We start from the raw sequence: 17,298 nt of genomic DNA, 5'->3' as shown, positions 1-17,298 counted from the left end.
CCATCTTGCTAATCTGCTAAACATTGTTTTGTTCTTTTTGTTGTTTCCATTTGACAATGATACTAGTGCCTTATGGTCCGTAACTATTAAAAATTTTCTTCCCAGCACATAGTTGCGAAAATATTCCGCCCCCCACACAACTGCCAGCATTTCTAATTCATTAGTTGAAAAATTTTTCTCTGCCTCGTTTAAATACCGGGACGCGAACGATATCGGCCGCCAGCCGTCGGAATTTAGTTGCTCAAGAACCGCTCCAAGCCCGTTATGACTAGCGTCACACACAATCCTTGTGTCTCGGTGTATATCAAAATGCCGAAGTTCTACTATGTAAGCCACCTGCTTTTTCAGGTTTTCGAATGATATTTGATATTCATCACTCCAAATGTAATCATTTTTTCGGCTTAAAAGTGGGCGCAAGGACGCTGATGATTCCGCAAGCGCCGGAAGATATTTGTGCAGGCTGTGAATGGATCCCATAAAGGATTTAAGTTGTGACACCGTTATTTTGTGTCCCAACCATTCACACTCTCTCCGCAAAAATTGGCATTTTGTGAGCTTAAGTGACATATTCTTGCGATCCAACTTCCTCAAAATTTTCTCAACTGTCGAGATATGCTCAATCTCCGTACCTTTGGTGACCACCAAAATATAATCATTAAAAGCATGCGCCTGCGGAAATTCCGAAATGATCGTATCCATCACTCTTTGAAATTCCGCTGGCATGGTTGTAAGGCCGTAGAACCCCGTTTGAAAGCGATACGTGCCCGTTGATTTTCCTCCCACCAGCGAAAAATTGCATTGCACGCTCGTTTCCGGGCTAAGTGGTAATTGACCGTACGCGTACGTAAGGTCCATAGTAGAAAAATATACATCTCCTGGTTTCCGTTCGCTTATCGTTTGTCCTACCGTATCCATAAGCTCTTCTATATTCGGCATTTGGTATTTATTCTTGTGGACTTGCTTGTTCAACTCCCGGGATTCTAACGCTAATTTTACTGATCCGTCCGTTTTCACTGTTATTACAATCGGAGAAACAAAATACTTATTCGAACATTCATTCAGCTTTTCAATGTGTCCTTGTCGTAAAAGTTTATCAATTTCCTTATCGACCTTACCCTGCAATGTGATCGGCACTCTACGTCCTTTTTGCTGAATTGGCGTTAACGTTTCGAAAAAATCCGCGTGTACCCTATAATTGTTAATTTTTCCGACTCTGTTAAAAAGGTTTCCAAATTGCTTACTGAAATAGGTCTGCCAGTGATCTAGTGAATCCTTCACCTCAGTTGCCTCGGCCGCAGATTGATCACTCTGTACCGACATCACATTCTCCTCCGGTGTCTTCTGCACTATCTGTAATCCAAGATTTGGTATTAGGTCTCTTCCAATAATTGATGGTCTGCTTCCTCCAATCACTCTGATGTTCGCGTTGGTCACCCATCCGTTCGTTTCCAACAATACGTCCATTGTTCCTAGTAGTCGTAAGGGGTTGTTTCCTTAATCCCTGAACTCATCGTCCTCCGGTGCCGGTGCCTTTACATTTACGCCTGCGGTGCCCAATGTCCGTTTCAATTCCCCAATGGTGAATATTGAAATCGGTGATCCACTATCTATCCAAGCGTTTGTTTGCTTTCCATTTACCTTAATTGGTAGTCGAGCGCCGGCCACTTTTATTTCTGTTTCTCTTCGAGATTTGATAGCCATGACAACAAAATCTCCTGAGCTATCCGAATCCCACGATCGTTGCTTCTTTACCGGTGTATTAACCCAGCCAACGGAATTCTCATGCTGCGAGTAAGTATCCTCCGCGTCGCCTATTTCACTAGCTTCCATATCCTCCTGATTTTGGATTAGTCCCACTGCCGGTCTTCCCCGATTATTTCACTTTTCCCTACAAGTCCTCTCGTAGTGTCCCGTTTTCCGGCAGAAGTTACACGTTGCATTTTTGGCTGGACAAGTTGTGAGGTGTTCCGGGGTAAAATTGGGTTGGTCACAATTATAGCATCTTCTAGAATCACCCCTCTCATTTCTGCTCGCCCTCTAAACGATCCACGGCCCCGCTGTCTAGTGTTTCTGTATCCTCCTCGGATGGCTCCCACCGGTTCCGTCTTGATTTGGAACGCTCTTGTTCCACCGGTGGTGCCACTAGTTGTTGCTCCCCCGGTTATCGATCCGTATGACTTAGCATCGTTCATATGATGGTGCAATACGGTACACCTCCTCTGGTGTCTTCGTCGAGCGACATAACTCGTTTTGGGCCTGCCTATTGTTCATGTTCACAATGAACACATCCCGCAAAATCCTGGTCTCCAATGCTCCAAAATTACATCGAGCGGCCAGCCCACTCAACACTGAGTGGAACTGTTCAACGATTCTCCTATTGTTGCTTCCGTGCCAATAGTTGGAATGTCTCGTAAGTTTCGTTCCATTCCTTCTTAAATTCTGTTTCAATAGTATCCAATACTCTAGAGTACCTTGTTGTAGATAAATTCAGGTGTGGTTTCTTCTTATGTAGCTCATCCTGTCCTTTCTCCCCCAGACACAAATACAAGTTCGAGATAAGCGTTTGCTCTGACGCCAGGCGATTTTTTCCGTCTACCTCCACTGGTAAATCTGTAACCTGCGCTGCAGTTAACGTACTGGCATAATAGAAATTCTTTGGGTTTATACTATATTTGGCCACCATCCTCCATTGAAAACGATTGAACCAAAACTCCCATAGCATTGGTGGCTCTGCATACGTCGAGGGCCAAAAAGATGTAATCCCCAGCGGGTTTTTCCCCCCACTTTGGCCTGTTGGCTGCGCCATGAGAAAAGACGGTTTCGATGTGTTAATTTTAATCCTTTTGAGTAAGTAACCGTAGTTTAGAAAGTTAGTCGGAGACAATAAAATAGCTGTCATCCGAAGGTGGCAGACAAACTCCGAAGGTTAAATACCAGTTAGCGCCAGACAGATAAATGAATTAAGTAGCACAACTAGAAATGGAACTTGAACTAAATTTAGATACTATGACATTTCCCTCCTTGTAAAAATTAATGACTCTAATCACGTATCCAATGCATCGATGTTAACAGTAATCAATAGGGTTAATAAAAAGTTTTGTAAATCAACTACAACACCTTTAAAACACAAACTTTTGAGTTTTTGCCGTTTCACAGCATGCCCTCTCCCTGGACCTACATATGAACAGTTTTGTAAATTGTTTATATAAGTTTGTTACTCATACTTCTTTTCTCCTCTTCATTTGGCTCCTGACTTATCCGTCTTTTGGATGTTATCGATCTTGACTGCCCCCATCTTAGTCACTGCGGTTCGTTTTCTTTCCGACCTTCTAGGACTAGCTGAATCCTGACTTGAGTAGGAAACAAGTCGTTGTTTCCGACCCCGCTTTTTCTCTTTGGTTTCTGGAATTTCTGGAATTTGCTCCGCCTCGAGTTCTGTCTCCTGTGGTGTGATTCCTCCGGTATCTCCCTTCCTTTGGTTCATTGCGATTTCCTGCTCGCGTGCGATTGTGTAGTCTGTCGCTGTCTCGTAATTACTAGGTCGAGTCGTTATGATTCCAGGTTGTATTTGATCTTGTCCCCCACTAGACGTTCCTTGTCCCTCTTCCTCAACGTTTGTTCCCCCACTTGTCTGTTTTGCTTGCTTCGACGTGATTAGTGGCAAATGATCCTCCGCCCCGAGTCTGAATCCTCCGTGATTTCCAAATTTTGGAATCGTGACTTCTTTCCTATGGTGCTATGGAAAGTTCCCCTGGTGCCTTTGGAGCTGCTTGGCTGGTTACCTCGCGTCAGTAACTTTCTCTTTAGGTCCCCTGGCGTTGGTGGTGCCGCGATTTGTCCCGGTGCCCGTTTCTTTGGAACTTTTGCTTTCTTTAGTGCTTTTGCTTTCTTTCATTTCAATAGTATGCTTACTTTGATTAGCTATGTCCGAATTTAATGGTCTATACCTATTTAAAATCCGCTCCCCGGTCCTCTGCATCACCACTGCCGGTGGTATTTCTACTGGGCCACTTGGTTCCCGCACAATTCCAGGCTCGTCATCCTGGTTAGTGGCCTGGTCATCGGCCAATTTCAGGGGTTTTCGCCTATTTTTCAGGTCGTACTCAGTGTCCGATCGGATTCCCCAGTTGGTATCCATAGACTCCGGCATTGCTTGGGCAATTGGGTCTCGTTCATCTAAACATGCAGATTTAGATCGTATTACATTTTCCCAATTTAGGTTTCGTAAAGTAGGCTTTTTAGTCAGTTTTCTGAGAACGGTGTTAGCTTCCCGGCCGTGGTGCGCTTCGAACGGTGTTATGTTGAGGGTGGCGTTTTTAACAAATCTTAAAGCTCCGAGGGCTCTTTCGACCATTCGATCCAAGGGTTCCGGTTTACCCTCCCGCGCATACGTAAGTACTGAATTCTTGATGCTGCCAATCGTGCGTTCGACACATCTTGTTGCCCTATGATCATTCACTGGCGAGATGAGGATTTCAATTCCTTGTTCATGACAAAATGCCCTAACCTCCTTAGACATAAAGTTTGTTCCTTGATCAACTCGAATTTGGCGCGGAACTCCATGGGCAAATATGTACGCTTTTAAAAATTTAATAATTTTATCCGATCTGTTCGAATTACAGACCATAGCCGATGGCCAACGTGAGAACAGATCCACCGCCACCAAAACATATCTTTTAGACTCCTTCAAGAAGTTATCGGGCCCCCAGAAATCCAGGTCATAACTGCAAGATAAGAGACGCTTAATACATCACTACTTTTTTCAACAACAAAAAAAAATAATTGATTTTAAAGTGCAAACTGAACATTTGAGGCTTTGCCTTGACAAACAAGCAGTCTTGTTTTAACAAATGAGAACAAAATTAATTGACAGACCTCATCATCCTATTGCAGAATTTGTCTTATTGTAAAAAGTATATTGCAAATGTCTGGCGGCGGTCTGTAACTTTCGTATACCGATAAAGGTTTATTTTGGGAATGGCAGGCTCAAAACACTGAGAAAAGACGGTTTCGATGTGTTAATTTTAATCCTTTTGAGTAAGTAACCGTAGTTTAGAAAGTTAGTCGGAGACAATAAAACAGCTGTCATCCGAAGGTGACAGACAAACTCCGAAAACTAAATACCAGTTAGCGCTAGACAGATAAATGAATTAAGTAGCACAACTAGAAATGGAACTTGAACTAAATTTAGATATTATGACATTTCCCTCCTTGTAAAAATTAATGACTCTAATCACGTATCCAATGCATCGATGTTAACAGTAATCAATAGGGTTAATAACAAGTTTTGTCAATCAACTACAACACCTTTAAAACACAAACTTTTGAGTTTTTGCCGTTTAACAGCATGCCCTCTCCCTGGACCTACATATGAACAGTTTTGTAAATTGTTTCTATAAGTTTGTTACTCATACTTCTTTTTCTTCTCCTTTTCATTTAGCTCCTGACTTATCCGTCTTTTGGATGTTATCGATCTTGACTGCCCCCATCTTAGTCACTGCGGTTCGTTTTCTTTCCGACCTTCTAGGACTAGCTGAATCCTGACTTGAGTAGGAAACAAGTCGTTGTTTCCGACCCCGCTTTTTCTCTTTGGTTTCTGGAATTTCTGGAATTTGCTCCGCCTCGAGTTCCGTCTCCTGTGGTGTGATTCCTCCGGTATCTCCCTTCCTTTGGTTCATTGCGATTTCCTGCTCGAGTGCGATTGTGTAGTCTGTCACTGTCTCGTAATTACTAGGTCGAGTTGTTATGATTTCAGGTTGTATTTGTCCTGTCCCCCACTAGACATTCCTTGTCCCTCTTCCCCAACGTTTGTTCCCCCACTTGTCTGTTTTGCTTGCTTCGATGTGATTAGTGGCAAATGATCCTCCGCATCCGAGTCTGAATCCTCCGTGATTTCCAAATTTTGAAATCGTGACTTCTTTCCTATGGTGCTATGGAAAGTTCCCCTGGTGCCTTTGGAGCTGCTTGGCTGGTTACCTCGCGTCAGTAACTTTCTCTTTAGGTCCCTGGCGTTGGTGGTGCCGCGATTTGTCCCGGTGCCCGTTTCTTTGGAACTTTTGCTTTCTTTAGTGCTACTCCCGATTTTCTAAGCACAGCACCATTACTCATTTCAATAGTATGCTTACTTTGATTAACTATGTCCGAATTTAATGGTCCATACCTATTTAAATTCCGCTCCCCGGTCCTCTGCATCACCACTGCCGGTGGTATTTCTACTGGGTCACTTGGTGCCCGCACAATTCCAGGCTCGTCATCCTGGTTAGTGGCCTGGTCATCGGCCAATTTCAGGGGTTTTCGCCTATTTTTCAGGTCGTACTCAGTGTCCGATCGGATTCCCCAGTTGGTATCCATAGGCTCCGGTATTGCTTGGGCGATTGGGTCTCGTTCATCTAAACATGCAGATTTAGATCGTATTACATTTTCCCAATTTAGGTTTCGTAAAGTAGGCTTTTTAGTCAGTTTTCTGAGAACGGTGTTAGCTTCCCGGCCGTGGTGCGCTTCGAACGGTGTTATGTTGAGGGTGGCGTTTTTAACAAATCTTAAAGCTCCGAGGGCTCTTTCGACCATTCGATCCAAGGGTTCCGGTTTATCCTCCCGCACATACGTAAGTACTGAATTCTTGATGCTGTCAATCGTGCGTTCGACACATCTTGTTGCCCTATGATCATTCACTGGCGAGATGAGGATTTCAATCCCTTGTTCATGACAAAATGCCCTAACCTCCTTAGACATAAAGTTTGTTCCTTGATCGTCCACTGAGTGGAACTGTTCCAACAATTCTCCTATTTGTTGCTTCCGTGCCAATAGTTGGAATGTCTCGTAAGTTTCGTTCCGTTCCTTCTTAAATTCTGTTCCAATATTATCCAATACTCTAGAGTACCTTGTTGTAGATAAATTCAGGTGTGGTTTCTTCTTATGTAGCTCATCCTGTCCCTTCTCCCCCAGACACAAATACAAGTTCGAGATAAGCGTTTGCTCCGACGCCAGGCGATCTTTTCCGTCTACCTCCACTGGTAAATCTGTAACCTGCGCTGCAGTGAACGTACTGGCATAATAGAAATTCTTTGGGTTTATACTATATTTGGCCACCATCCCCCATTGAAAACGATTGAACCAAAACTCCCATAGCATTGGTGGCTCTGCAAACGTCGAGGGCCAAAAAGATGTAATCCCCAGCGGGTTTTTCCCCCCACTTTGGCCTGTTGGCTGCGCCATGGGAAAAGACGGTTTCGATGTGTTAATATTAATCCTTTTGAGTAAGTAACCGTAGTTTAGAAAGTTAGTCGGAGACAATAAAATAGCTGTCATCCGAAGGTGACAGACAAACTCCGAAGATTAAATACCAGTTAGCGCCAGACAGATAAATGAATTAAGTAGCACAACTAGAAATGGAACTTGAACTAAATTTAGATACTATGACAACACGTATCAGCTCGTTTGTGGGAATTAAACATTTGAGCTAATTGATCATAAAATAAAACAAGACTGCTCGTATCAGGGCGAAGCCCTGAATGTTCCGACTGCCTTTTAAGGTTTATGGAGCAGCAGTAATAACATAAACAATTTAAATGAAATACAATAAAATAAAATGAAAAAATTTTTATCTAAAATTTGAAATTTTTAATGAAAATCATCCCCCCGTCGTCGTCTCATTTGGTAGTCAAAATTTGTCTGAAGAAAAAAACCCACCCCGAGCACAAAAATTCCGTTACTTTCGTATCGAAAGTCGGAACAATAATATTTCATGGGATGAATTCTGCCGTTATATCAACATACGACTAAATCTGCCTGTTCGTCTCTTAGTGGGAGGTAATTTGAAAGCGAAATCTGTTAGCCCTTTCTTTTTCAAAGTTTTTAGGATTGATTAAAAATTCGAGTAGGTCTGATCAGCAACAGGGGCGGATCTAGGATTTTCTCGAGGGGGGTGGGGCGGATATTTTTCGAAAATTTTGACGACCTTTTTTTTAGGTCGACCAAATTGATTTTCCGAACTTTCCAAAAGAACTAAAAGACAGGCTGTTTTGATCAAATTTTCTGCGCCAAATTTTTGAAAAAACAGGTAAAAAACCGTTTTTGGGCACTTTTTGGAAAATTTTGAAAAAAATCGGGTTTTTTTTGGCGCGAGCTCTCCCCTCAAAGTAAGTATATATTGGCGCCAAAAGCACCTTTCGAAAAATTTTAGGGTCCGTCACCAAAGATGGATATCTCAAAATAGTGCAAAGGCGGGGCTCTTTGGATAGGCAGGGGGTCGAATCCCTGGAAGAAAGGGGGCGTCCGCCCCCCTTCCCCTAAATCCGCCCCTGATCAGCAACATAGCTAAGAACTACAAACAACAAAAGTAGGTCAGACAATCAACAGACTGTGCGTTAATTAATATAAATTTTTAAATACTCGGTTTTGTTTGTATATATGCAATCAGGCCGATGTGAACTGAACAGCTGACCCCTTGAATTAGCCAAGTGAACTATCAACCGCAGATTTTAATAATAAAAGGATGAAATAGAAAATTGAATAAAAATAAAAAGCGTCCCCACCTAGAATGTTCCTGTGGGATAGTTTCTGGGTGAAGAATGGTTTCGTCTCCTCGTATCTCTTAGGCACCGAATTGTATCTGGGGGTGCCAACGAGGCCCTGGGGAACTTCCCCGTCATAGAAACTGTCATCTGGACTTAACTGGTCCTTCGGTGGGGGATTGATCACGCTCATCTAGTCTCACACTCCCTCTCTCAATCACTCTAATGGGTTCAAATATTTTTCCAGCTCCCCCTCAGCCCCCGTCTAATGAACCCTTTTTTTTACAATTGAAACAGTCGGCAATTTAAAAAAAATCGTCCCTCAAGTTCAAAGCCTCAAACACACACTTTCAATTCCACGTGTTCGGTGTTGATTTTGATAAAAAACATATCAAACACGTCAAACACGTCATATTTACTATAAAAAATGACTATAAAAAATAACAATTTTTGCAAAAATTTCTCCACTAGTCGAATAGCCACAAAATCAAAATTCAGAAGGTTTTGTGATTAATTTTTCGGATGAGCGCAGAGGGAATTGAGGAGGGGGAACTGGGAAAAGAACCTGGCAGGGTAAATGTTTGCTAGCCAACGAAACAATTTCACGATTTCAGATGAGGTAATTCTTATTGACGGAAATTCGATCCACTTTATAATTTCTGAAGAGTATAATCAGTTTTTTACATTCGAAAACACACTAAAATGAGTTTTATTTTTGATATAGCATATTTATATACATGCATTATTCACCATACAATTTTTGCAAATGTATACATTATTCATGATTATTTTTGTGCTCTTTATTGTAAAGCCACGAAAAACGTGCTTGTTATTTGTTCATAGTGTTGAGAAAACAAAGATGGTTTTAGCGTACCCAATGTTCTCCTCAATCCAATTCAGCCACAAAATTTAGAAAAATTCAAACAAAGAAAGTTCAGCTTAATTGGAGAAAAAATTCAGCCGAAGTTTGACTGATAACAAAAAAAATTCGCAGCACTGGCAGTTAAAAAATAAATGCCAGTTACATTCGCTTAATTAAGTTTTTGGGAACCGGGCATATATTGCCTGTAAATTGACTTTTATTGTTCTAACCAGAAATTGGCCTCTCTGAAAAAGATTATTTGACAAGAGTTTTTTCTTATTTGAATTGTCTTAAATGTAATGTGAAAAGCTGTTTGCTTTTTAGTTGATACGAGTCGCCTAGTCGTAGTGTTGGAGAATTATAATAAAAAATAAAAGGGTTTTCAAAACTATCCCTGAGAAAAGCCGAAACCGATACATCCAAATCCAGAAGAATTTGTGCTCAGTTTTTCCGGGACGAAAGGAGAAAGGAAAATTGACACTCAGAAAAGTCATTCGCTGTGTCATAATTTACCAAGCAAAGTGATCTGTTTTGGGTCCAGTTCATTTGGGTCGAGGTCAATCCGCGACTAAAATTAATAGTACGGACAGGATTAGTCTGGACGTCAGTATCGGCATCATAGCGTACTTGGAATTTACGCATAATTCAGTTATAAGTCCTAGAAACGATATTTGGAAGGACAAATTAATTTTTGAAGTCTTGATTGCAAAATGAAAACGCGCTCAAATTTCTAAACTTAGGTAAAAAGAAATATATACATAGAGCAATTGGTATTGATAAATAAAACAAAAAATCAAATAGCGGGCTAAACCAATTCACATACAAGTTTTGAAAATTCTTGGTGGGTTATGCTGATTGCGGAAATATTTTGTGGATGGTTTTTTGTCGCAAAAATTGCATCGGTTGCAAAAAAAAGCCGGTTGATGACAACGTTTTTAATGAATTCGCGTGTGCCGATTGCGGATAAACTATTTTTGGATAACACCTGTTGTCGACTACTTTTCTCCGGTCGCATCGGTTGCAGAAACGTTTTCTAAGATCGCTTCGGCTGCCGTCAGTTTTTTCTGTCGCTTTTTGTCTGTCATTTTCAATTGAATATATAACAAGTTTTGAGGTTTGATGGGCTTTTTTATGCCCCCTAAATGAAGATTTTTGCAGCTTAAACAAAGAAAGTTTCCAGAATTTGATCTAATCTACAGGCAAAACGGATTCTTTTGACAAAATCTAAAAATGAATTGAGGAAAAAACGTTTAAGGTTTTTTAGATGACAGTTTGTTCAAACTTCCTTGTCTCATGAGCATATTTTACTTTTTAACAGTTATATCGAATGACTGAAATGTTCATTTTAATTTCCTTTTTTATCGTTTAGCCTTTGTTTAGTCTTGCTGAAGTAGTCAAAAAACGCTAAGAATTTTGCTACACTCGCCACCGCCACGTTTGGTCTAAAATTAATTCACCTGTGATTATTTTTTGTAAAGTTATGGACGTTTAAAGATTGTCATTTTGTCCAACTTGGGACAATTAACGCGCGATATATTTCCAGCTATTAACGCGTCAGCGGAAATTTAATCCGTCTTAGAAATTGCTCCAATTTAGTTGAAGGAAGCTTATATGCCAAAACTGATTTGTTACTTTTTACTTTATATGCCGTGTGGTGGGATGATTTTCATAAAAAGTCTCAAATTTAAAAAAATATATCTTTTTAATTTCTTACATTTAACTTTTTCTTGTGTTTGCTGCTCTTGAAAAGGCTCTCGGAACTTTCAGGGCTTCGCTTTGATACGAGCAGTTTTGTTGATTCGACTTTCGTAACGAAAGTAAGGTAATATTTTGCTCGGGGTGGTTTTTTTCTTCTGACAAATTTCGGCTCTTTAACTACCCATTTTTGACGAAATTGTTTTATGTCATGCAAAAGGTATTGTTGTTGTAAGCTTAAAATTGAAAGTGTCATTTGAAGAGGGGTTTGAAGAGTGTCATTTTGGCCAGTTTGGGACAATTATCGCGCGATACATTTCGCGCTATTAAGCGTAAGCGGAGATTTTATCCGTCTTAGAAATCGTTCCAAATTGGTTGAAGGAAGTTTCTTTGCCATAATTGATTTGTTATTGGGAGTTAAATCTATCACTTTGTATGTTATATGGCATGTGGGGGGATGACTTTGAGTTATATATGACTTTTTGAGAGATATGTGTGGAGAGATGGTTTTCACAAAAAAAAATCTCAAACAAATTTTTTTTTCATATGGTTACATTTAACTTTTTGCTTATTAATACTGCTCCGTAGACCTTAAAAGGCAATCGGAATATTTAGGGTTTCGCCTTGATACGAGCAGTCTTGTTTGACTAAATGATAGGCTACCTGATTTTCCTGTAGTTTTTTCAATGTCCGAAAGAATGTTCTCCTTTTGCAATGTGAATTTCAAGTTCAATTTGATCTGGAAAAACATTCATGAATAGGGGTAGGATAGGATTACCAACAATGCTAAACATTCATTAGTGTACTCAATTGATTCAGAAGTCGAGCCGGTTCAGACTGAGGCTCTAACTGCGCATACAACTAAAAATACAATCAAAAATGCCTAAAAACAGCTAGATTTTGATCTAAAAAAAGATTGGTCCAAATTAATTATTCAGGCATTTTGGCCTCGTAATGATTACAGGGGAGTTAATTTGCCAGCAAATTGTTTGATTAAATTGGCTTTTAAGTATTTTTTACCAAGCGACTTTTTTCTTAAATCACTAGCTCTAACTCGTATCCAGTGGATTTTTTACCAGGCGATTTGGAACTATTTTAAGCTCCAAATTAAGCTGCCCTAAAAAGAAGTATTTTTGCTTACATTTAGCGTAAATATTTCATAGCATGCTATTTATTTAATTAAATTGATGCTTATTGGAAAACTGGCAGAACTTGAGTGAGAGAATAGTATATCTGTAGAATGTCTTTTGTCTGTTACCACTAAATTTATGCTCGCGTATGGGTTTTTGTGTGCCTTGAATAACTTTCTGTTGTTTATTGTCTGTTTTTTATAGTCCTTCTTTAATCAGAAAAAAAATGTTCTCTTATTTTCTGTTTATAGAGAAGCGCAGACATTATATTTTTTTTGTAAAAGGCTAAATGAAAGTAATTGTTCGATTCTATAAGTGGAAACAAAGAAAGTTTTTTTAAAACTCTTGAACATAATTTGAAAGAAACTACTTCTCTTTAATCAAACGGCGAATTCGTCTTGTTTTTGTGTTTTTTTTTAGCTCTCATCGCTTTGATTGACAATCTGATAAGCCCTTTGTATTGTAAAACATCACTTCAATTTTTAATTTTTATGGTGAAACTCAATTGTGACAACAGAGGTTACGACAAGCTAATTAATTTAAGTTTTGCACATCAAAAATATCCTAAATCAAGGATATAGCAAATTGATTAGAAGTTTATTTTTACCGTAAAAGGATCGTTCTTATTCTAAAATATCAAATGCGAGGCTGAAATTATGCAAGAGAGATTCGTTCTAGAGTTTAGAGAAAAACCTCGGAAAAGTCAAAATTTTAAAAAAAAAACTATAATAGAATAGATATTTTAATTTCTGCGGTTCGCAGAGGTTCTATCAAAAGCTATCCAGTCTGTCTAAGGTTTTGAATTCCATCCCCACGTTCCAGACCAAGTTAATTCCTTATTTCGTTGACTGATTTTCTTTTTTTTGCGGCTCAAGGCCGTTTGTTGGCCTCAAGAATATTCAGATCGTACCACTGAATTGGCCGAAATAAATCAGGCTGCGGTAGAAGCGAAGCTAGAGGTCAAGTTTGATCTCATCCTCACACACTCTTATAGCCACGGCAGATCCCAAAACGCACAGCGCCTCATGCACTATGCTAAGTGCACTTTGCTCTGTGATCATCCTCATAAAAACATACTATCATTGCCATAGCAAAATTTTCTCATCCATCTCACCGTGAAAAACTAAACCACTCACGAATTTAGCAACTCACAAAAATATCGAAACAAGTTAATATTTTTATCCAAATGAGAATATTGACACAAGTTTCGGCAGCCGCAAAAAATGAGATAAATTTAATTTAAAATTTAACATTGACAATCAATCGTTTTATTTTTTTTCATTAGTTATTTGCTCGATAGTTTTCATTTCATTAATTTTTTTTTTGAAACTGGTCATTCATGAACTTTTCACAAGTTGTAAAGTAATTAAAATTTATCACACGACTCGATAGTATTATAGCTTTATGGATTAATTTTTTCACCGGCTTCCTCAGAGCAAATTGTCGAATCAACAACCGAAACAAAAAACTACAGGACAGTTTTTGGAAACAAGAATGTCAACTTAATGAGTGTTTTTAATAGATTTTAAGGGACAATCAATTTTTTTAATGGTTCAACTATTATTGTTAGAATCAAATATCTTGATCAGACTATTAAAAGACTACAACGAAATATATTTAACAAGAAAAAGTTTGAGACTCTAAAACGCTTAACTGGGCATTATCATCTCTACAATGCTACTGATTTACATCTCTACGAAATATTTCAATTGAAAAAAAAAGTAGCAATGACTTAAAACTAATTCGATTTTAAATAAACTAAAAAATTATTCCGCTCAGATTTTTTTGAAATTTAGAGACCTCAGACTTCAAACAAAAACTTAAGTCAGTGAAACTGAAAGGCTTTCATGGAGCCATTTGTTTTGCGACGTAGCATTAGAAATTGTAGTGAACCCAGACAATTTTAATGAATTCAAAAATCCATATTTATAATAAACGATTGCTTCGGATTTTTTTGTAAGTAGTTCGTAACGCTAAGTGAGTTTGCAACCTAGTTAATTTTTTGAGACAATTTTAAAAATATTGTTTTTTAGCATCAAAAAAACCCTCCGCCTGAAGTTAAAATCCTGCGCACAAATGATTATTTTAAAATAATTTCACTAAGTGTTGCAGGTAAGAAAAGTTTCTCTGATGGGCTGAAAGTTCCAATTTAGAACCAGGCTGTTATCTTTTTACCCTACAACATAGTGTGAAAAGGGCGAGGTAGTTAACGTGATCACTTTTTCGTTTCAGAAACACAAGAAGTGACAATCCTGATAGAGTACATAAACTAAAACACAATGGTACCAGGCTCCTGCTGATCTGTCAGGGTTTTTTTCCACTAGTTTTTCAATAATAATGATCTTTCAGGAGAGAAATTTATCACTTGTTTCTTTGTTACAGATGAAAAACTCCAATTTGAAATTAAGAGCTTCCTTTTAAATTCTAAACTGAACAAGACTGCTCGTATACCAGGGCAAAGCGCTGAATGTTCCGACAGTCCCTTAGTTCATATCGGATAGTTTTTAAGAAAATAAAATATTGAAAACTTTTAAATTTTGGACAATATCAAAGTGTGAAATGTTGAGTCGTACGAAATTAATACGACGGATCTGATTAGCTAGCCTCAATGGGGCAGTACAACAAAGCCGAAGTACAACAGTGCCCTCAGCAATGCCGAAAATGAAAACTTTGTTCAACACTTCAATGGGGTATAAAATTTTTTTGTCGAAAGCTATTAATTCGATCGGTTAAAATTGACTGAATAAAAAAACCACACCTAACATAAATATTCCATTTTCTTCGAAAGTCGGAGCAAAAACTCATTGCATATATCTCTTTTGATACTTCAAACCTTGCCAGCACTTATGATTTAGCCGAAAAATCTTTGCCCGCTTTAAGTTGCGTCAATTCAAGAAAATCGTGTCAGGACATTTGTGTCCCAGACATTTATATCCCGGCAAAAACAGTCCAAAATGCAAAAAGTGTCCAAGACATTTGGTTCCCAGACGAAATTGTCCCAAAATTGTCCAGGCTATTGCCACACTACTTAATGACCGGATTAATTTGATAAGCTCTCAATAGGAAGGATTAAATCGATAAGGCCACGCAACTGAGCACTTAGACCAGAAACTACTTCGCGCAGCAAATTAGAGACGAAATTAACACAAATTTATCATTTCGGACTGGTTTGTCAAGGACACAAATGTCTTGGACACAAATGTCTATGCACCCAAGAAAATACACCCATAATTTAAATGGTTTTCACTAAAACGCATTTATTTTGTCGAAAACGCAATTTGGCTAAATTAAATGGCTATCATCAATTAAAGATGGCTATCATCGATCAGCGTGTGATTAAAGAATTCAACTTTCTCACGAGATACTCATTCAATGTTAATCAAAGAAACACCCTTTTTATTTTGAATTTGAATGAAAATTGAACAAAAACAAGCAGATAGTGGAAAAAAAGTTTTGTATATTTAAGGAGTGATCATTGCCCAATACTTTTACTTTACCTTTACCTATCCTACCTTAAAGAGGACCTTAGCTAATTAGCTAATAGCCACTTAGCTAATGAGTACCTTTGATTAGCTTTTTTCGGTCGTTCGTCATACTTATTGATTGATTGATATTTATTTGCTTTTTAGTTCGTAGAATTTTGCGTTTTCAAATGTTATCCAGAATTTGAAACAATTCAATCCAATTGATCAATTCCAAGTAAAAAGGGAAAAGAATTAGTCAAATAGATGCGAGGGTAAAGTGAAAACACGTCAACTCATATCAATTTTGTCATCAATTAGACAGATAGCAAAGGTGTTTCAACAAATCCATTTCATTGCACAAAAGAATAAGCCTATTTTTAAATGTGAAGTTAGATTTTTAAAAGAGAGGTGTGAACGAGGTGTGAATTTCACAGATTTCAGCAATTAATTATGTTGGTGTTTGGAGTGTAGCACTTAATTCAGTAGTACAGTCATTTGATGTGATTGGTTTGATTTGTTCGCACGCCTTTCGTGTTCTGTTCAGCCATTGAGAAACGATCGTTTTTCCTGCCAGGATTTCATTGACTGATGAGCGTATTGGGATGGATAGATCTCAACTGCTCTCAATTCTGACGCAGATCTCTTCCCGTTCAGAAATCCAGATCGCTTATGGCCAACTGGTCGTCCGAAAGTCTTCTCAGAGTAACCACTGCCTCCAGAACCCCCACCCACCATTAGGGGGTCCTCAATAAAAGCCCCCGCTTGTGCTGCCAATCGAGTGAAGCTATTGGTGGGGTCGTTGAAGGAATAGGTCGGGGTTGAGGGGTACTCCCTTTGGAAGGGAAATGTACTACTTCCGGTCATCATCGCACCGCCGCTGGCACCCCTCAATCGCTTCATGTGGGTGGGGGAGGGGGAATCGAGGTTGGAATACATATCTGACTCGTAAAGAGGCTGAAGCAAAAAAAAAATTCGCGGTGAAATTATTCTTTTTTTAAATCATGCTATTTACATAATATTGATTTTAATCACCTCGTTTAAAGCGAAAAAAATTGTTCATTTGTTTTTTTTTCGACCGAATTATCTAGTACCGCGACAAGTTTAGCTCTAAGTTTAGCTCAATCTGTTAAATGAATAATTAAGTGCCTGTTCATCTATAAGCGGCTCTAGATTTTATACTAATGGCAGTTTACGTTTGTTTTTCATCAAAAAGTTTGCCTTAAACTCTAAAATCGCAGGGTTGAATCTTTGGCTATAAAAACCAGAATTAGTATTTGATTTTCAAATACACAAACAAGACTGCTCGTATCAGGGCGAAGCCCTGAATGTTCCGACTGCTTTGTAAGGTTTTATGGAGCAGTAATATCATTAAAAATTAAATGTAATTAAATAAAAAAAAAAATTTTTTTAAATTTGAATTTTTTTATGAAAATCATCCCCCCACACGCCATTTAAAGTACAAAAAGATAGATTCAGCTCCTTGTAACAATTCAATTATGGCAAATAAGCTTCTTTCAACCATTTTGGAACGATTTTAAGACGGATTAACTCTCCGCTTACGCGTTAATAGCGCGAAATATATCGCGCGTTAATTGTCCCAAATTGGCCAAAATGGCAATATTTAAACCCCCATA

At 38.7% G+C, this 17,298-nt stretch overlaps 2 protein-coding genes across 9 annotated transcripts in view; both read right to left on the bottom strand.

Moving 5' to 3' along the window:
• LOC134844030 (uncharacterized protein C6orf163 homolog) overlaps positions 1–9,301 on the bottom strand; it is a 52,939-nt gene extending 43,638 nt beyond the window's left edge. Inside the window, exons 1-2 of the mRNA XM_063860484.1 lie at positions 9,079–9,301; positions 8,535–8,735 (exon numbers count right to left, since the gene is read on the bottom strand). Coding sequence (XP_063716554.1) covers positions 8,535–8,706 — 172 coding nt within the window. The 5' untranslated portion in view covers positions 8,707–8,735; positions 9,079–9,301. The remainder of the gene's footprint in view (positions 1–8,534; positions 8,736–9,078) is intronic.
• Positions 9,302–15,875: 6,574 nt separating this feature from the next.
• Positions 15,876–17,298, bottom strand: part of LOC134843982 (uncharacterized) — a 38,968-nt gene continuing 37,545 nt past the window's right edge. For all 8 annotated transcript variants that reach the window (XM_063860402.1, XM_063860405.1, XM_063860401.1 and 5 more), the window contains exon 3: positions 15,876–16,618. In XM_063860402.1, the coding sequence (XP_063716472.1) occupies positions 16,205–16,618 (414 nt within the window). In that variant the 3' untranslated portion in view covers positions 15,876–16,204. The remainder of the gene's footprint in view (positions 16,619–17,298) is intronic.

This window comes from Symsagittifera roscoffensis, chromosome 4, assembly GCF_963678635.1.
Source record: "Symsagittifera roscoffensis chromosome 4, txSymRosc1.1, whole genome shotgun sequence".
NCBI lineage: Eukaryota > Metazoa > Xenacoelomorpha > Acoela > Convolutidae > Symsagittifera > Symsagittifera roscoffensis.
The sequence above is the reverse complement of the archived record's forward strand: the minus strand, read 5'-3'. Positions and strand labels throughout refer to the sequence as shown.